Below are 21,404 nucleotides of genomic sequence, written 5' to 3' on the forward strand. Positions count from 1 at the left end.
GCTGTTGTCTGATCTCAGGTGATATTGAAGCCTGATCCTGGAAATTCGCAGGACCTTTTTATCCACAGCCTTTCAGCTTTAGGTAGTGATTGGGTTTAATGTTCTCTGAATCAACTCAATTAATTCTCGTGTTAAATTTCTATTAGAGTATACTACTCGTGTTAAGTAAAGCTACTGATTGTAGCTGAGTTAGTGTGTTAGTTATGCTTGCTTAGCTGTCAAGCTTAGCTGGCATAACAGAATTTAGAGTTAGTTGTTAGAGTTTGTTAGAACTGTTAGCTTGTTCATCAAGCTTCATATTCTTCTATAAATACTGAACTATGGTTCATTGTATCACCAACTTTGAAATGAATGAATTAGATTTACAGAGTTCTGAGTTTTCAACATGGTATCAAGAGCAGGTCACGATCCTTGAGATCTCTCTCGATTTTATTTTCTTCTCCTTCTTCTTCTTCATGGCTGAAGAAATTCCAGAGATTCCGATCCCGATTCCAGTTCCAGTGGCTCAACCGCAGTTGAGTTCATCCACGCTTGTTCACAAGCTTACGTTGAAGCTTGATGATACAAATTTTCTTTCATGGAAGCAGCATGTGGAAGGGATCGTTCGCACTCACAGGTTGCAGAGTTTCCTTTCTCATCCTGAGATTCCACCACGATTTCTCACTGAAGAAGATCGTGTGAATGCAGTGGAGAATCCTGCATATCAAGTCTGGGAGCAGCAAGATTCTGCTCTGTTTACGTGGTTACTTTCTTCGCTTTCACCATCAGTGCTTCCTACTGTGGTGAATTGCTCTCAGTCCTGGCAAGTCTGGGAAGCAGTGCTCGAATTCTTCCACGCACACGCTCTCGCGCAGTCAACACAACTGAGATCTGAGATTCGATCCATCTCCAAGGGATCGAAATCGTGTTCTGAGTATCTCAAGCGTATTAAGTCGATTGTTAATGCGCTAATCACGATTGGAGATCCAATCTCCTATCATGAACACTTGGAAGCAGTGTTTGATGGCTTGCCTGAGGAATACAGTCATCTTCAAACGATTGTGTACAATCGTGAATCACCGAGTTCGATTTCGCAGGTTGAAGCGATGATTATCGCACATGAAGCGCGTCTCGATCGCGCTCGTACTCCCCAGATCTCGACAAATCCTCCGTCGGCGCTCCTTACTCAAGCACCACCGCCACCAGCGACTCAACCTCCGCCGTCGACACCGTCGCCGGTGGCCTCTGAAGCAAATTATGCTTCTGGATCTGTCGATTCTTCCTATAAGGATCGTTCTTATGATGATCACAGTGATGATCGCACTGGATCCTATGAATCGCGTGGACGTGGTGGCTACACTAGCAACAATGGTGGAAACAACTCTCGTGGTGGCTACAATGGCCGTGGAGGAGGTAGAGGTAATAATCGCAGCGTTCAATGTCAGATTTGTAAGAAGTATGGACATGATGCTACTGTTTGTTACTATCGTGGTTCTTCATCATCATCCACTCCTTCTTCTGGCATTTCTGGAATGAACTCAGGCTATGGAATGCAATTTCCTAATTTTCCTATGATGCCTATGCCTCAGTTTGGCTTCTCACCTTACTGTGGATCTCCTCAGTTTGGTTTTCCCACTCAGTTTGGTCAGCAACAGCAGTTTGGTCATGGAAATTCATTCTCTGGTTTTCCTTTTGGTCCTCAACAGTTTGGATTTAGTCCCTTTGCTGGTACTCCATGGAGTAATTTTCCTTCTCAGTTCAACAATGGAGGACAGAGGCCTGGAAATTCCATTGCAAGGCCTCCACAAGCTATGCTTACTGGCACATCACAGGCTGGAGGATCTGCTTCAGCAAACCTGAGCACTTGGTTCCCTGATTCTGGTGCTACTCACCATGTGACAAATGACTCCTCAGTCATCTCAGATAGTGTCTCCCTCACTGGTAATGACCACATCTTCATGGGGAATGGACAAGGTTTGCCAATCCTCTCTATAGGATCTGCTTCTTTTCCTTCTCCTTATCATAATACAACCACACTCACTCTTAAAAATCTGCTTCTAGTTCCCAATATCACCAAGAATTTGGTTAGTGTAAGTAAGTTTGCAAGGGACAATCATGTTTATTTTGAATTTCACCCTTCTTTCTGTGTTGTTAAATGTCAGGTCACATCTAGAGTTCTTCTTCAAGGTCATGTTGGACCAGATGGCTTGTATGTCTTTGAAGGCATGCATACTCCTTCCCTTTCCAAGACATCTCCTATTCCAGCTTCTGCTTCTTTGTCTCCAGTGGCTGTTTCAGACTCAGTTTCTGCTTTGTCAGCTGCATTATCTAGCTCTACTACACCTAGTCTTAGTCCTAAGTCTTTAGTTTCATCTTCTGCTATTGTAAGCCCAACCTCTTATGGTTTGTGGCATTCTAGATTAGGTCATCCTCACCATGAGGCTTTGCATTTAGCTTTAACCTCTTGTAATATTCAAGTTCCTAATAAAACAAAGTTCAATGTTTGTTCAGCTTGTTGTCTTTCTAAGTCTCATCGATTGCCATCTCATTCTTCTACTACTGTTTACTCCTCTCCTCTAGAGCTAATTTTTGCTGATTTATGGGGGCCCTCCTCTATTGAGTCTTCTTGTGGCTTTTCTTATTTTCTTACTTGTGTGGATGCCTTTTCTCGTTTCACATGGATCTTTCCTATGAGAAAGAAATCTGATACTTGTTCCACATTTCTACAGTTTCAAGCTATGGTAGAATTGAAATTTAGCAAGAAACTTAAGTCTATTCAAACTGACAATGGCACAGAGTTTAAACCCCTTACTTCCTATTTTACAAAGTCAGGGATCGTTCATAGGTTGACTTGTCCCTATACACACCACCAAAATGGTAGTGTGGAGAGGAAACATCGCCATATTGTTGAAACTGGCCTTTCCTTGCTAGCACATGCTCATTTGCCATATCAATTTTGGGATCAAGCCTTTCTTGCAGCTGTGTTTCTCATTAACAGATTGCCTACCTCTGTTTTAGGCAATGCAAGTCCTTACCTTAAGCTTTTTAATACACAACCTGATTACAAGCTACTTAGAGTCTTTGGCTGTGCTTGTTACCCACATTTGAGGCCTTACACACAATCCAAGTTGTCTCTGAGATCTAAGCTTTGTGTGTTCATGGGCTATTCATCACAACATCAAGGTTATAAGTGTATGGACAATGAAGGCAAAATTTATATCTCAAGGGATGTGGTTTTTGATGAATTCAATTTTCCCTATCCACACATGTTCACTTCCTCAGAGGTTCCTCACCCAGATCAAGGGCTTTCTTCTATTATTTCTCTGGTACCAGCTGCTGTTCATGGTCCCCCTCAAGCTGTTAATGCTCCTCCACTTTCACCTCCCTCTTCAGGGGACACTCATCCCAGTGGTTTTTCAGTTCAGCAGCAGCCTAGTCACTCACCTAGTCCTGGATCATCTTCTGGATCAGCACAGCCAGGTCATAATAATTCTGCAACTTCTTCTTCTACTGGTGCAGTTGCTCAGCCCATTGGGAATGTTCATCCCATGCAAACAAGGGCAAAATCTGGTATTGTCATGCCCAGATTATTTCCCACACTTCTCCTAACCCAAGCAGAACCTACAAACTCTACTCAAGCATTAAAGGATCCTAAGTGGAAGGCTGCTATGCAAGCTGAATATGATGCCTTGATGGCCAATGGAACCTGGACTTTGGTTCCACTCCCTAAGGATCGAAAGCCTATTGGCTGCAAATGGGTATTTAGGGTTAAAGAGAATGCTGATGGGACAATTAATAGATACAAAGCAAGGTTGGTGGCCAAAGGATATCACCAAGTGAAAGGGTTTGACTACTCAGAAACTTTTTCTCCAGTGGTAAAGCCAATTACTATTCGCATAATCCTCAGCTTGGCTATCACTAAGAAGTGGCACATTCATCAACTTGATGTGAATAATGCTTTTCTTAATGGGGCACTTCAAGAGGAGGTCTACATGACACAACCCTCTGGTTTTCTTTGTAAAGACAAGTCTTTTGTGTGCAGACTGCACAAGGCTCTCTATGGCCTCAAACAAGCCCCAAGAGCTTGGTTTGAACGGTTAAGGGCAGCTCTAGTTAAGTATGGTTTCACTCCTAGCAAATGTGATCCTTCCTTGTTCACTTTCTACACCAAAGGTTGTGTTATCTACATTCTTGTTTATGTAGATGACATTATTATTACTGGGAATTCACTGCCATTAGTTCAACAAGTGGTGAAGAATCTTGATTCAGAATTTTCTTTGAAGCAGTTGGGGCAGCTAGACTATTTCCTAGGTGTTCAAGTTCATCATTTGAAGGACAGATCCTTACTTCTTACACAAACAAAATACATCAATGATTTGCTTGAGAGAGCAGAAATGGGGGAGGCCAAAGGCATATCTACTCCCATGATTGGAGGTGCTAAGTTGAGCAAATATGGCTCAAATTATTTTGCAGATCCAACATTGTACAGGTCTATTGTTGGTGCTCTGCAGTATGCTACTTTGACAAGACCAGAGATTAGCTTTGCAGTGAATAAGGTTTGCCAATTCCTCAGCCAGCCCTTGGAGGATCATTGGAAGGCTGTCAAAAGAATACTTAGGTATCTTAAAGGCACCATACATCATGGTCTTCACCTTAGGCCTTGTTCCTTACACACTTCTGTCCCTCTTGTGGCCTTTTGTGATGCTGACTGGGGATCTGACCCTGATGACAGAAGATCAACCTCGGGCACTTGTGTCTTTTTTGGTCCAAATTTGGTCTCTTGGAGCTCCAAGAAACAGACCTTGGTTGCTAGATCTAGCACAGAGGCAGAATATCGCAGCCTGGCCAATACATCAGCAGAATTACTTTGGGTTCAGTCATTATTGCAAGAGCTTCAGGTTCCCTTTTCTCCACCTCGAGTATTTTGTGATAATATGGGTGCAGTTGCTCTCACTCATAACCCTGTTCTTCATACTCGCACCAAACATATGGAGCTTGATATCTTCTTTGTGAGGGAAAAGGTTCTTGACAAGACTCTTTGTTCATCACATTCCTTCTGAAGACCAGGTTGCTGACATATTCACCAAAGCTCTTTCCCCTACTAGGTTTGAGTATCTTCGTTCCAAACTCAAGGTGCTTGAGCGGGTTCCTTCTCCCCCACCTTGAGTTTGCAGGGGTGTATTAGAGTATACTACTCGTGTTAAGTAAAGCTACTGATTGTAGCTGAGTTAGTGTGTTAGTTATGCTTGCTTAGCTGTCAAGCTTAGCTGGCATAACAGAATTTAGAGTTAGTTGTTAGAGTTTGTTAGAACTGTTAGCTTGTTCATCAAGCTTCATATTCTTCTATAAATACTGAACTATGGTTCATTGTATCACCAACTTTGAAATGAATGAGAATTAGATTTACAGAGTTCTGAGTTTTCAACAATTTCCTATTTTTGTTTTAGTTTACTAGCATTCCAGACTTCAGTGCAAGATAAAAAATTGGCATGAAAATGGAAGAGATCTCACAAAAGAAGTAAGAAAATCTTAGAATTAGGGTTAGGCTCAACTCTACCCCAAAAGCTAGCTCATAAGGTGAGGATTTCCAAAGCCATAATATTTTGGTCTTATTGATTTCAAGTCAATATGGGATCTCCCATGCCAAGATTAGATCAACCCAGAGGGTGGAGATTATTGGACAATTTTTGTTGATTCAACTGGGAAGCTGTGAGCCTATGTAGAGTTGTAGACTGCATCGCGAAATCCCCAAGGCTTAAAGCCGCGGGCCCAAGTGAATTTTAGACAGCGGTGGGTGGCTCAATAGGATATAGAATAAGCCTCTGATACCTTCTTAGAATTTGGGTTTGGCCTAACTCAACCTCGAAAGCTAGATCAGGTTTGAGGATTGCTCTACCCTTTATAAGGATTATTTTGGCCATATCTCTAGTCAATGTGGGCCCTTAACACACCCCTCACGCTTAGTGTTGAACATCTGGAGCGTGAAATTTGGAGTGGCCCAAAAGCCAGAAACAACCACAAAACTTTCAAAGAAAGACTATCTAAAGTTGTCCATTTCTTCTGAGAGAATTGTAATTTGCATATTGCAAATGGGGAACTTCTGCACTCTCCGATAATAATAACCAACCTCTAATCTAACCTTGCTTGCAGCCTTTCATTGTCTAGTGACTTGAAACATCAACCACCAAAGTAATAAAGAATAGTTGTAAAAGGTCTCCCTGCATCCTTGAAACCAAGTTACTGGACAATGATCATTGCAAATTTTTTAGGGTAGTTGCTCAAAATGGTAAAACAGCAAGAAGGTTGTGAAGTTTTTACTATACCTTAGTTATGTTATCTACTTCATGAATCCTGAATTTAGAGCTCTGGGTCTTAATTTGTGGAGTACATATGTCATAGGTATTGATGTTACTGCGCATGATATACGATTTGTGGAGGACAACTGGGAGAGTCCGGTAATATTTATTTTGGTTTATAATTATTTTAGTGCTGCTTACTGGAATGCAATTTTAAACTCTCTCCAACTTCATACTGCTAAAATTATCATCTCCCTTTCGACATGTTCATTGAAATTTGAAAATGTATATAGGTTCTTGGTGCTTGGGGTTTGGGTTGGGAAGTCTGGATGGATGGGATGGAGATTACTCAATTCACCTACTTTCAGCAGGTATGAATTGCTACTTAGAAAATTATTATTATTAATTCTTCGAAGGGGAGAAAATTTATTAGAGAAGGGAAAAATGAGGTAGAGTACAACATGTCCTGCTAGAAACAAGGGGACATTTTTATCAAAATGAAGAAAGAGAAGAAAACAGATTTTTTTTTGTATTTATTTTACTATCAATTTTTCATTACATGCTATCTTTTCAGTGTTCTTTTTCTGATTGGTTCTCTATTATACTTTTTGTTGTTCTCATCTCCCCCCCCCCCCCCTCTCTCTCTCTCTCTCTCCAGGCTGGAAGTCTCCCGTTATCTCCTGTATCTGTGGAAATCACTTATGGCCTTGAGCGTATCCTGATGTCGCTGCAGGTCTGTTTGCTAACTTTTTTTTTCTGCTCTCATTTTCTATCACCCATTTAATAACTTACGAAAAGTTTCATTAAATTTGTGACAGGGAGTTGATCACTTCAAAAAGATAAAATATTCTGATGGAATTACATATGGGGAACTGTTCTTGGAGAATGAGTACTTAATTACTCCCACTACTGGTTTTTGAATTGTGTTTGTTTTTCTTCGTTGTGGTGAATTTTCTAAATATTGTTCAGTTATCATGAAGAGTGTTACGTTTTTCCCTTTTATTTGTTTTCTATTTTTCATTTACTTTCATAACACATTGACAATTTTCAAATGAGGGGAGAACACTTCTGGTGTGATGGCTATTTGGCCTGAAATGAAAGGATCACAAAGAGAAGGACAAGGAAAATTAAGAAGACAACTGTAGTACTGTAAAGCCAGCAATTGGTCTTGTTGGAAATATTATAAATTAGTTATTATCTCTCTTTTAAATTAACACAGTTCATTGCATACTAGGGCTTAAATACATAAGGAAATTCTGTTAGCTTAATTTCTCTTGTAAATTGTATAGCGTGAAGTTTGTTAGGATACATAATGATGCTAATTTAAATGATTGTTATAACTGACAAATCTCAGTCTCTTAAGGACATTCTTTGTAGTTGCAGTTCTTTTCCTAGATTCTGAAAGCTATGGATCTCTTATTTGATTTTTGGACTGTTTGTCTATTAATGGCAATAATATTTTGTTTTCTATTCTAGAAAGGAAATGAGTGCGTATTACTTGGAGCATGCCAGTGTTGATCATGTTCAAAAACATTTTGATTTCTTTGAGGAGGAAGCTCGTTGCTTGCTTTCTTCAGGCCTTGCAATCCCTGCGTATGTTTGTCATATTTTATGTATCTATTTATACTATCTTAGCCCTTATTGACTATTTAATGTGATTTCTCTTTCTTCACTGTCTTTACTTCTGACATGTGTTTTACTACTACATGCTAGGTATGATCAACTTCTGAAAACGTCTCATGCTTTTAATATCTTGGACTCTCGAGGCTTTGTTGGAGTAACAGAGCGTGCTCGATATTTTGGTCGCATGCGTAGGTAATGCTTGTTGTCTTGTAGCTCAAATACATGTGGGAGCTTTATATCTATTTGCATCACTTTGATAGTTTGATATAATCTTAATCACTATCGTGATTAGTCCTTGAGATTTATCATTATATTGTCCTCTGCAAATTTCTCAAGTCAAAAGTTGGGTACATGGTCATATTTGGTTCTCAGATCTTATCTTTAATATGACCATCTGTGATATTCTTGGGAAATAGCTGATTCTCTTTCAGTCTTTCTAGGTCGTCTGATAGTAGGCTTAAGAATTAAAATTGTTTTGCAATTTCTGTTCTTGACTTATTTTTTTTTTGTAAGTTGCCTAATGCAAAATTTTCCTCACATCACATGTCAATCATTTTGAAAATCTAGGATTCCTTAGCATAAGACATTTTCTTTGTCTCTAAAATTAGAAACATTAATTGGAAGAGAGTGATACCGTGCTAATGTATTTTGTGATTTATGATCCCGACTTGTGATTTTAATTTGATCAAAACAGGATTAGAACACACTCAGTTATGGTAAATCTAATGTATTACTCAATAGATAGTTAGATACTGATGTTAGTGTGATCAGTGGTAGATTTACAGTGGAAGATGAAGACACTGAAACAAAAACTAGATAACACGGTATTTGAGTTATCTTGCACTCTTCGTTACTCTTCGACCCTCCCCTGCTCTATCTTCTTGCTCTCCTTTTTATATCCATACAGCTCTTCAGATCACCATTTCCCTTGATTGCCTCTCTTGCTATCTGTTAATTAATCATTCCCCCCTTGATAGACCTGGATCCTCTGCACTTCTCCTTAATATTCACCTAAGTAAAGCCTACCAATCATCAAGTTGGAGCATCCCATAACACAGTAAATCTTTTGAGTCTAACATTTCTTTGAGGTTGTTTTGATGTTTTAGACCTTTGATACACTGCTGTAGATTACATCAGTTTGTTAGTTATTTTGTTAGCTTTTTGGATTTTAATATTCTTTTTTATTACATTAGTTTGTTGGTTAATCTTCATGTTGGTTTCTTCAGTTTAGCTCGGCAGTGTGCACAACTTTGGCTGAAGACCAGGGAGATGCTTGGCTTCCCCCTTGGTCTCATCTCTGAACCTGATCAAATTGTATTACCAAAGGAAGTTTTGGAGGCTGCGTGTGAGAAGGTTAGTATGCATATGTGGGTTAGTTGAGTCACTTTATCTTGCATGAAAATTTGATGTTGCTAATATTTGAGGCAGTTGTTTTGATTTGGAATGCTTGTTGCAGCTTTTCTTTATCAGTTTTATCTACATTTTCATCTTGATTTATTAAATGATGTTCATTTTAGAGACAAACTTTATAGACAAATTTATGAGCTATTCCTCCCTCAAGTAAAATATTAGCACTAAGAATTATATGATTTATTATAGCGTTTAAATCAAGTTAATGTTTAGCTTGACTATGAGTTTCTTTGTTGATTAATGTGTGTGAATTTGTTCGTAATTAGTGTGAAATTCTAGCTTTTCTTTGGTTACAGGTGCATGATCATTCAAGAGCATTTGTTCTTGAAATTGGAACTGAAGAGCTGCCACCTCACGATGTTGTTGATGCAAGCAAACAAGTATACCTTATTTTCATCTAATTAAAATCATGATATTGTTTAACTCCAAGTTATTTCTTTCTGAACTTTTGTATCAACAATCATATTATTCTCTATTCTCTATTATTTGTTTAGGATTTGAAGTATCTTCATTCCTTTTTTCTGATATGAACCGTTTTCAATCTGTCACTAGACATTTATTAACTGTCCGCCATTATTATTTTATTTGAATATTATGATTGACCATCATTATTCGATGTTGATTCAACTCTGCTGGTTATTGTAGCTGAAAGATTTAATGTTGCAATTACTGGAACAGCAGAGGTTAAAGCATGGTGAAGTGCAAGTTTTCGGCACCCCTCGTAGATTAGTGGTGCGGGAACAAACTTTATCCTTTAAGCTCAAGTGTTGTTTCTAGATGCTTTGCATTTTTGTTATAATTGTTGTGGGATCTGATGGAATTATTTTAGCAGTGTCATTTTGAATTTCCTTATTTATAACATGAGAAACAAATAGGATGAATAATGAACTGAATAGATAAAAGTGATACGTTACCATTTGTTTCTCGGGTGCAACTTTGGCATTGCATGTAGAGTTGTAGACAAGGAAAAGCAATTTGAACTCAGCAAAATTAAAATACTAGGAAGTTGTTTACCAGTGTTACATTCTACATTGAGGTATATCTTCTCTGATAGGTTAATTTATACAATATATTAGTGTGCAGTTTTTTCTTGCAAATCCTTGTTCCAGCTTCCGAATGGTAATTTATCGCTGAACTGTCAAAGGTTCCTATTTTACAAATCCATATCAAATTCAATAGCTCCTAAGGCTGTTGCTTCTCTTGCTATTCTTCTCCTATCTATTTCAGAGGACTTGCCATTTCTCATATGTAGAGATTCGACTGCTTTTTTGTAGTCTTGATATTTCAATATTTAAGAATTTGGACTAGGTCTAAATTTAGTGAGCTACTATGATTGAAGCATTTAATTCAGGAGTTACTATATTTCTAACATGCCCCTCATGCAAGAGCCCGTTGGGTTTGAAGCGCAGACAATGCACAGGCTCTCCCATCTTGTGCTGAAATTCAAATAAGTTTAGAATAATGGGGGCAACGATGATCGAACTCTAGACCACTTGGTCATAGTGTCTTTGATACCATTTTAAGAATTTGGAGTAGGCCTAAACTCTACCCCAAAAGCTTGCTCAGGGGTGAGGATTGCCTTACACTTTATAAGGACTTCATTGGCCCGATCTCTAGTCAATGTGAGACCTAAAGAAAATTCTTTTGCTGTTTCTTGTTTTTTTCCAGAGGTCTTGTTATTCTTGATTCCTCACTCTAGTTGTACTATCTCTATGTTCTCTCATTATAATCTATATTTTCTGTAAAAAAAATCTAATGTGAAGAGAATTGCTGTGGTTTCTACAATAAGTAGACAGAATTATAAGTCCTGGAATTGAATGCTAATGTGACATTTTCAAATTTTATGAATGTTCACGTACGAAATGATAGTAATCATATATGTTTCGTGCTGTGAAATCTACAGGTTGCTGTTGAAAATCTTTTCACAAAACAAACAGAAAAGGAGGTTGAAATTCGAGGGCCTCCTGTTTCAAAAGCATTTGATCATGAAGGAAATCCAACAAAGGTTTTACTCTGCTTGGGATTTCTTTTTATCCTGAATTTTGTGGTTCCAGAAATGTTGCCTTAATTTAATTTTTTTTATGCCAGGCCATTGAGGGTTTTTCACGTAGATACTCTGTTCCGCTGGATTTGGTGTACAGAAAGGTTGATGGTGAGTATCCCGATGCAAACCACTTGTTTAGTGGGTGTGATTGTGTTTCTTCTTGTCCTCCTCGTTAAACCACTTTTGGGTTTAATTGTTGGTTTTCACTTTTCATTGTACATTACTGGCAACCAGGAAAAAAAAAGTAAATTATTGTATACACTAGAGTAAATAACTAAAATACAATCATGAACTGTTACTTCCAAATACTACTGATTATCAGGCCATATCAATGTTGTATATTATTGGTAGCTTATGTAGGTTTCTGATCCTCCTGTTTTGAACTTTTTCCTCCCATTAAGTTATTCTTGTATTAAAAAAAACTGCTTTATTAGAGTACATTGTATGAATGTGTACAGAGTTACACTTTAGTAGTTGCTGACTGTACTAACAGTCAGCACTAGGGTTGTTATAATGAGCTGGCAATTCAGTTAGGCTATGCGGTTATGCTTAGCTGTCAACTGAATCAGTCACCAAATTTACTTAGTTTGGCACCACTAACCATTGGTGTTGAGATCCCCTTAGCATCAGCCATATCTGCCCTTTCCAGCAAATCACTAATATACTTGGACTGAGTTAAAAGAAGAGATCTATCCTGAAGATGTTGGACTTGTACACCAAGAAAATAATCCAACTTGCCCAATTGCTTTAAAGCAAATTCTGAGTCAAGTTTAGTAACAATTTGTTGAACCAGTGAAAGAGAATTCCCAGTGATGATTATATCATCAACATAGACTAGGACATAAACACAATCTGTTGCTGTGTGGAGAGTGAAGAGAGAGGGATCACAACAGCTAGGTTTGAAACCATTTCTGACCAAAGCAGCCCTCAATTTCTCAAACCAAGCCCTTGGAGCTTGTTTGAGACCATACAAAGCTTTATTAAGCTTGCAAACCAGCTGCTTATCTTCTTGCTGAAAACCTGGTGGTTGTACCATATAAACTTCTTCTTGAAGGGCACCATGAAGGAAGGCATTATTCACATCAAGTTGGTGAATATGCCAATGTTTAGTAACAGCCAAGGAAAGAATAAGCCTGATTGTGACTGGCTTTACAACTGGTGAGAAGGTTTCAGCATAATCAAAACCATGCACTTGATCATACCCCTTGGCCACTAGCCTAGCTTTATACCTATTGACAGAACCATATGGATTTTCTTTCACCCTAAACACCCATTTGCAACCAATTGCCCTTCTATTGGAAGGAAGAGGAACAAGGGTCCATGTGTTGTTAGCAAGGAGAGCATCATACTCAGCTTGCATAGCCTGAAGCCATTTAGGATCCTTCAAAGCCTGCTTAGTTGTTGTAGGTTCAGCTTGTGTAAGAAGCAATGTAGGGTGAAGCCTAGGTAACACAATCCCTGACTTAGCTCTAGTCTGCATGGGATGAACATTTCCCTGAGAAATAACAGCTGCTGGTTGTTGAAATATGGACCCTGAGGAAGTAGGAGTGCCTTGAACAGCTGGAGAAGCACCTGAAGCAGTCTGCAAAGAGGGCATGGTCTCAACAGATGCAGTAGACCTAACTGCAGAAACAGGTGTACCTGGCTGAGGAGAAGGAACCACTGGAGCAGAATGTTGCTCCTCTTGGAGAAGAGCCAGTGTGTGACCATGTGGGACCAGTGGTATACAAGAAGAAATTCCCAAAGAAAAAGAGTCAGATACAGAGGAAGGAAACAATGTAGTGTAAGGAAATCTGAATTCATTGAATTTTACATCTTTGGAAACATAAATCTTTCCATCACTATCTAGACATTTGTATCCTTGATGAGAAGAAGAGTAACCAAGGAACACACACTCTCTAGACCTGAGCTCTAACTTGGAAGAATTATAGGGCCTCAAGTGAGGATAGCATGCACTTCCAAACACTCTCAAGATAGAGTAATCAGCTGGAACTTTAAACAGTTTGTGATAAGGGCTGAGATTACTCAAAACTGGTGTTGGAAGCCTATTGATGAGAAAGACAGCTGTAAGGAAAACATGATCCCAATATTGGGAAGGCATGTTAGCACAAGCTAGTAATGACAAACCAGTTTCCACTATATGACGATGTTTTCTTTCCACACTTCCATTTTGATGGTGTGTGTGAGGACATGTAATTCTATGATCTATACCTGTTTTGACAAAGTGAGGAATGAGAGGCTTAACTCTGTACCTCCATCAGTTTGTACTGATTTCAGTTTTGTACCAAATTTTAACTCAGCCATTGCCTGGAATTGAAGAAAAACTGAGCTGGTTTCTGACTTTTTCTTAATTGGATATATCCAAGTAAACCTAGAGTAGGAATCTACACAAGTTAGAAAATAAAGGCAACCAGAAGTGCTTTCAACCGATGCAGGACCCCAAAGATCAGTAAAAATTAATTCCAAGGGTGTAGAATAACTAGTAGTAGAAGATGAGGATGGTAAACGATGAGACTTAGCAACACAACAAGAATGACAAATATGAAATTTTGATTTATTAGGAATTGGAATCTTACAAGTGGACAATGCATTGTGCAGAGCCTCATGATGAGGATGCCCTAATCTATTATGCCATAAGTCATAAGAACTTTGGCTAGGTACAATACTAAAAGCAGAGTCACTAGGACTTGATACATCAGAATTATTCTTGGAAACAGCAAAAACAGAAGGAAACTAAACAGGAAGAGAATTCTTGAGAAATGTGGAAGAGTGCATGCCATCAAAGGAGTACAGGCCATCCTTGCCAAGTGAGCCACGAAGAAGAACTCTAGAAGTGTCCTGTGATTTAACAACACAATGAAAAGGGTGAAACTCAAAGAAAACTCCATTGTCCTGTGCAAATTTGCTAACACTCACAAGGTTTTTGGTTATATCAGGCACTAACAACAAGTTTTTAAGAGTAAGAGTGGTTTGTGTGTGATAAGGAGAAGGAAAAGAGGCAGAACCAACAGATTTTATAGCCAAACCTTTACCATTTCCCATCAGGATTTGATCACTACCAGCCACGGACACACTATCTGAAACTGCAGAGGCATCATGAGTGACATGATGTGTTGCTCCTGAGTCTGGAAACCAAGTGCCAAGGTTAGAAGCAGAAGATGTTGGTCCTGTGAGCAACGCCTGTGGTGCTCGAGGATGTGGAGCAGAGGCACGAGGAAACATGCCAAAGGGAAGAGAGGCAGGTGCAGTAGGATACATCATAGCACTTGAAGGATAGGTAAAACCAGCACCAAATCCTGCTCCAGTAAACGGAACTCCAAACTGTGCAGGGGAACCAAACTGAGACATGCCTCTGAAAGGAGAGTAACCAAACTGTGGTAGCATGCCAAAATTAGGATTGAAACCAAGAAGTGAGGCTAAGGCAGCCTGTGGTAGAACACCACTGTGTGAAGGAGACGCAGAAGGAGAAGAACTACCACGATGATAACAGATGCTTGCGTCATGGCCATACTTGTGGCAGATCTGACATTGAACGGAACGATTGCCGCCACGTCCACCACGATTGGAACGACCACCACGTCCACCGTAGTTATTGTAGCCACCACGATCGCCGCCATAACCGCGTGAGTCACTGGAGCGATTGCGATCATCAGATCCTGACGAGTCAACGCTACTAGCAGAGTAGTTGACCTCTGAGTGCACCGGCGGTGGAGGCGCAACTGTCGTCGAAGGTGGTGCAGTAGGTGTCGCCGGTGGTGGCGCAACCTGAGGCGACGGTGGTGGCGCAGATGCATGAGCGAGAAACGCCGCTGGAGACGAAGCTTGCATCTGACGCACACGCGTGCGTTCCAAACGCGCTTCATGCGCGATGATCATCGCTTCAACCTGCGAGATCGAGCAAGGTTGATCGCGATTGTAAACAATCGTCATCAGAAAGCTATTATCATCTGGCAAACCATCAAAGATCGCTTCCAAGTGCTCGCGATACGAGATCGGGTCGCCAATCGTGACAAGAGCGTTCACGATCGACTTGATGCGTTTGAGAAAATCAGATGAACTCTTCGATCCTTTGGTAATGGTTCGCAATTCAGATCGAAGCTGTGTTGATTGCGCAATCGTCTGAGCCTGGAAGAAATCAAGCACAGCTTGCCACACTTCCCACGACTGCTTGCAATTCACCACAGTTGGAAGCACAGAAGGCGAGAGTGAAGAGAGAAGCCACGTGAACAACGCTGAATCCTGCTGCTCCCAAACCTGATATGCAGGATTCTCGACTGCATTCTCACGATCTTGCTCACTGAGAAACCGCGGTGGAATCTCTGGATGAACAAGATAACTCTGTAACCTATGTGTACGAACAATGCCTTCAACGTGTTGCTTCCAGGAGAGAAAATTGGAGTCATCAAGCTTCAGCGTGAGCTTGTGAACCAATGTAGAAGAACTCAACTGTGATTGAGCAACAACAACCGGAACTGGCATAGGAATTGCAGAAGCATGATCTGCATGAACTTCATCAGCCATGATGATGAAGAAGAGAAGAAAAATCAGAAAAGGATGAAGTTCATGCAGATCATGCTTCTGCAATTCCTATGCCAGTTCCGGTTGCTGTTGCTCAATCACAGTTGAGTTCTTCTACATTGGTTCTTGAAAATCCAACTCTTTACAGATCTATAGTTGGGGCATTGCAGTATGCTACCTTGACTAGGCCAGAAATTAGCTACTCAGTTAATAAAGTCTGCCAGTTTCTTAGTCAACCTCTGGAAGAACATTGGAAGGCAGTAAAAAGGATTCTTAGGTATCTCAAAGGGACTATTCATCATGGTTTACACATTAGGCCCTGTTCTCTATCTTCACTAGTGTCTTTGGAGGCTTTTTGTGATGCTGATTGGGGCTCAGATCCTGATGATAGGAGGTCCACTTCCGGATCTTGTATTTTCTTTGGTCCTAACTTGGTTTCATGGGCTTCCAAGAAACAAACTCTGGTAGCTCGTTCTAGCACTGAGGCAGAGTACAGAAGTCTGGCCAATACATCTGCCGAATTGCTTTGGATTCAATCCTTACTTCATGAGCTTCATGTTCCATTTTCTACTCCAAGAATTTACTGTGATAATATGGGAGCAGTGGCCTTAACTCATAATCCTGTGTTGCACACCCGCACCAAGCATATGGAACTTGATATCTTCTTTGTCAGGGAAAAAGTTCTCAATAATTCTCTTCATGTGCAGCATGTGCCTTCTATTGATCAGCTTGCTGATATATTCACCAAGGCTCTTTCTCCTACTCGTTTTGAGGCTCTTAGAAACAAACTCAATGTGTGTGAGAAACTGGTTTCCCACCCACCTTGAGTTTGCGGGAGGATATTAGAGTACATTGTATGAATGTGTACAGAGTTACACTTTAGTAGTTGCTGACTGTACTAACAGTCAGCACTAGGGTTGTTATAATGAGCTGGCAATTCAGTTAGGCTATGCGGTTATGCTTAGCTGTCAACTGAATCAGTTAGATGCTTAGCTGTCAACTAAGTCAGTTAGAGTTTGAGTTTGTTAAGCTTGTTGAACAAGCTATAGAGTTCTATATAAGTTGTAATCAGTCTCTTGTATCATTAGCTTTTCAATCATCAATGATAAACACTTTTTACAATTCTGAGTTTTTCTAACATGCTTCCATATAGCAAAAACAAAACATTGACTTGTGTTCTTTTTTGCTATCAGAGCATGCTTGCAATTTCAACTTGATTTTGAAGCACTGCAATTCAATTTGTGTGACTTGCCAATTTATTTGCGAATATGCTGCTACCATAAACCCACTCCTACAATAGGTATTTCAATGTGGTTTCTTGATATTGCAGGGAAAACAGAATATGTATACGCTCGTATAAAAGAGTCTTCAAGACATGCTTTGGAGGTTTTCTAGTTTTCTTCAGTTTTGAAATCTTGCCCTTTTAAGTTTGTTTATATGTTCTTGACTATGTGTTCTTTTTAAAAAATCAACATATAAATGCCCTTGACCTTTCAATCCTGGACCAAATTAATATGCAAATGTGCTAATACACATTCCAATGATATTCAAAACTATTTTTTAGAGTCAAGTGATCTCTGCACCAAATGAAATGAGGCATAAAATAAGCGTTCAATATTGTACTCTTGATTTCTCTGGAAAGCGGTTTACGGACTTAAAATCTTAAACACTGCTTTTGGTATAGACACGGATACACCAGACATGACACAGGTTCACCGACACTTGTAATGTCTAAAATATAAGACACCGGATCAACACATGAGTGTGTATGTACACATATATTGATACATATGTGTATCTGTAAATATGGGGAGCATATTAGGTGAGTATGAGCGAGTTGACCTTAGCCATCCATGCATGATTGGATGGTCAAGATTAGCTCTTCGCACTTCTCTTGTTCTCACTTGATATACACCCTATATATACACTATGTGGGGTACAAGTGTGAACAAGGAAGAAGCGACATTCCCTAATGAAGTGTGACGGTGACCTATTGTAACATTGTGAGATTTTAACCTTTTTCTTAAATTAAGTTGACTTTTTTGAAGTTATTTGAAAACAAAATTATAATTTTCAATAGGAGTTGTGTTATTCATGTGTCATGTTTGATTTGAGTGTCGGTTAAGTGTCTAAAGTCTAAAATGTGTTGGGTAAGTGTCCTTGAGGTGTGGGCTAAGTGTCTGAGTCGATAAAGTTTCATCTTTTAATAGAACACCTGATGTGGAGTATCTTGCACGTGTCATATGAGTGTTGTACGGGTGTCAGTGTCCGAAAAGTGTATTACGCTCGAACGCCTCAAGAGAAATGTCTGTGTTTCATAGGTAGAGACTGCTAGCTTCTTGATGAATATGTCCAGTTAGTTACCTACATTGAACACAGAACACTGATATTGATTAATGTCCCATGCATCAAAGTGCTACGATTTATCTTATCTATTTGTGAGGGGTTAGGAAAAAATGTACTTTCTGTGCTCTTTTGTAGATTATATCCATTTATAAATATGCTTAACCATTCAGATTATTCATAATGTAATATGAAATTATTGAAAAGGAATTTCCAGGTTAATTCACTTCATATAGACACCAGGACATGTTCTGGCAACAGTTTTATGATTTATTTCTTTGTGCTTCTTGCATGCTGTACAAGAGAAATTTTATTGTTTCTGACTTATTCTATTTTTATTAGGTTTTGTCCGAAGATTTGCCTGCTACTATTGCTAAAATTTCTTTTCCAAAGACAATGCGTTGGAATTCACAGGTATGCTAGATTTGGAAGTGTGTAAGGATATTTGCCTCTATCTTCAAGATATGATGAAAAAACAAAATATAGACAATGAACATCTTCACCTTACCAATAGTTTCTCGGTGAAGAAGACACATATATAATTTTTTCATCTTACTCGCTCCCTTAAGCAAGAGGTCTTCGGGATTAAAGTGTAGACAATGCACATGTTCACCTTACCTTGCATTGAAATTTGACTTTTTGTTTAGAAGAATGAGAGCAACAAGTACTGAACTATGGTCTGCATGGTCTAGAGGCTTTGTTATTGTGCTATTAATCTACCTCTCGCAGAAGCTTAAACTATTTGGTATGGGCCTGAGTGATATTTGTATCTAACATCCACTATCCACCTTCTCCATCTAGAACCAAAAAGCATGATGTGTTTGAAACTTTATTCGAAACCCTTGCTGATTATATTTTTGATAGACTCTATGAACTAATAATTCCTTGAGTTTTTACACAAAGCATCTTCAATGATCCTCATCCCATTAGCAGTAATGTAGCGTAAACCTTCACTTTCATCTAGCAAAAAGAACCAAAAATGATGTCACCTAACCCTAGCCAGAATCTTATGTTCATTGGCTAGTGTACTGAAAATCTTGGACTACTTTAAGAGTGTATTTAGAATGATTTTGTTTGAATATGTTTGTTGACTTGCTTCTGCATTTAATTAGGTTATTCGTCTTATTGTTAGTAGAAGATTAGCCTTAACACAAGGTTGGAGTTGTTGCCATGTGGCTTGGAGGCTGTCCACAGTAGACTCACATGTGTTGACGAACCCCATGTGTAGCCGTTTATAGCACCAGACTTCTCTTTTTTTATTAGTCTTATTGTTAGCAGACTTAGGCTTGTACTATAGCTCCAGTACATGAACTAAGTATTAGTATAAATAAGAGTACAGTATAGGTATTGTAATCCAGTTCATCCCATCAATCATCAGCCATCTTTCTCTTTTTTTCCTTCTTCCTAACCCTAAACCTATAATTGTTAACAGACTAACCGAAGAGTTCTTCAAATAGATCAAATTAAGAATTAGAGTTGGACTGTACCAAAGACACGTTCTCTCATTAAATTACTGCTCTGAGAAGAGCATGTCAATAAAATTTTAACTTGAGCTCTTACTTTAGTTTGTAACATGTATGCTAATAAACCAGTCAGTTAATTATTTGGTTTAGTGGAATATAACCTTCTCTTGACTTGTACTGAAAAGATTGAACAGGCAGATATATTTAAGACCAAGTTTGATATTTCACAAAGTAAAAATGGTTTGTAAAATGTCAAGGGTGCATAAGGTTTATTGACAAGTTGTATTATTTGAAAATCTTTAAACAAAGAAAGGAAGAATATGTAAACCTGATTAATAAAATTCTACACATGGTTTTTCTATTGGTATTATTTATGGATCGATTTGCAAACAATTAGAGCATCAATATGGATAGTTGTTTGAACTAATAATAATTACAGTTGACTGAGCCTAATAAGAAAAGTTATTAGTCAACATATTCTCTGATACTTATCTAATAGTTATATTTATAATGATTTGTTGATCCTATTTATGTTTAAAAGTTCAGCTAATACTATCATAAGCATACTAGAGGCAGGAAAATGGAATGAATGTTCTAACCTGATGGTAACTAATAAAAATTTGATTTCTCAGTTTTATTTGTAAGAATATTTCTAGAAATCTGGCTTTCTGGCTTCTAGAGGTGACTTTGGAAAAACAACTTATTGTAGAATTGCCACATTTTTGTAGAATGGCCTAGATAATTGAAAAACATACAACTTATTGTAGAATTGCCACATTTTGTAGAATGGCCTAGATAATTGAAAAACATATTTGCTATCATGTAGCCTTATCTTGGAGGAAAGGAAATGACTGGATGCCAGACATTAACATGTTTCCTTACTTTTAATATATAGGTGATGTTTAGCAGGCCTATTCGTTGGATTCTGGCCCTGCATGGACAAGCAGTAGTCCCATTTATATTTTCTGGGGTGATGAGGTAATATATTCTCTTTGGATATTGTCTCTACTTCTCCGTGCCCTTAAAGCTTGTGTTCATACTGGACTTTTTACTTTTTAGACACGGTTTTTATAGATCTTTATAACTTTCTGAGTAGTCGTATGCTTATGTATAATTGCTTCCTTGTGTCTTGAGATGATTTTGAAAGATGAAAGCATATGGAAAATGACTAATTCTATGAAATACTTGGTGATATGGACTGTGATAATACTTGGATTTTCCTTTTTACTATTAAATCAAAATAAATAAATAAAAATTAAAAAGAATTTTTATTTTTTATTTTTCGATGCACTCAAAATGTCAATGGTGGCGGCATTGATAACTCACTCTCACTGAAGATAGCGGGATCTTCGGATAAGAGAGAAGCCGGCCAAACTCTATGGCGGCAAATGGAGGCTCCTATGGAGGTGAGTCTGGCGACGCTTGGACAGCAACAGCAAGACGAACTGAGTGGCACCGGTGGTGAGAGAAATGGCACGCTGGTGTCAGAGAAGAGTTCCTTGGAAAAGGTTGCCGGAATAAATTAACAGTCACCAAATCAGATGTTTGGGCACAAAAAGAGAGATGTCAGAAAGACAGGATACATGTACTCTACGGGAAAATGGATTGAATTTGACACGCTGAAACCCTAAGTCCCATGTTCCCTTTCTTATGATAAATGAGATTGTTGAGTCCAATTATGAGTGGAGAAAACATCTATGCTTGAATCTTATCCTTAAAATTGGAATC

At 38.8% G+C, this 21,404-nt stretch overlaps 1 protein-coding gene across 4 annotated transcripts in view; it reads left to right on the forward strand.

The window, feature by feature from the left end:
• The window catches only part of LOC130749140 (glycine--tRNA ligase, chloroplastic/mitochondrial 2), a 34,642-nt gene that overhangs the window by 2,018 nt on the left and 11,220 nt on the right, over positions 1–21,404 (forward strand). For 3 of the 4 annotated variants that reach the window (XM_057602434.1, XM_057602435.1, XM_057602436.1), the window contains 15 exons: positions 19–82; positions 6,379–6,434; positions 6,569–6,646; positions 6,934–7,008; positions 7,094–7,164; positions 7,752–7,868; positions 7,989–8,090; positions 9,125–9,251; positions 9,605–9,688; positions 9,954–10,040; positions 11,212–11,313; positions 11,397–11,460; positions 17,201–17,256; positions 18,556–18,627; positions 20,572–20,654. In XM_057602434.1, the coding sequence (XP_057458417.1) occupies positions 19–82; positions 6,379–6,434; positions 6,569–6,646; positions 6,934–7,008; positions 7,094–7,164; positions 7,752–7,868; positions 7,989–8,090; positions 9,125–9,251; positions 9,605–9,688; positions 9,954–10,040; positions 11,212–11,313; positions 11,397–11,460; positions 17,201–17,256; positions 18,556–18,627; positions 20,572–20,654 (1,238 nt within the window). Of the gene's footprint in view, positions 1–18; positions 83–6,378; positions 6,435–6,568; positions 6,647–6,933; positions 7,009–7,093; positions 7,165–7,751; positions 7,869–7,988; positions 8,091–9,124; positions 9,252–9,604; positions 9,689–9,953; positions 10,041–11,211; positions 11,314–11,396; positions 11,461–17,200; positions 17,257–18,555; positions 18,628–20,571; positions 20,655–21,404 lie in introns of those variants that run through there. The other variant, XM_057602437.1, reaches the window with a different exon arrangement.

Source organism: Lotus japonicus, chromosome 3 (assembly GCF_012489685.1).
Source record: "Lotus japonicus ecotype B-129 chromosome 3, LjGifu_v1.2".
Classification (NCBI taxonomy): domain Eukaryota; kingdom Viridiplantae; phylum Streptophyta; class Magnoliopsida; order Fabales; family Fabaceae; genus Lotus; species Lotus japonicus.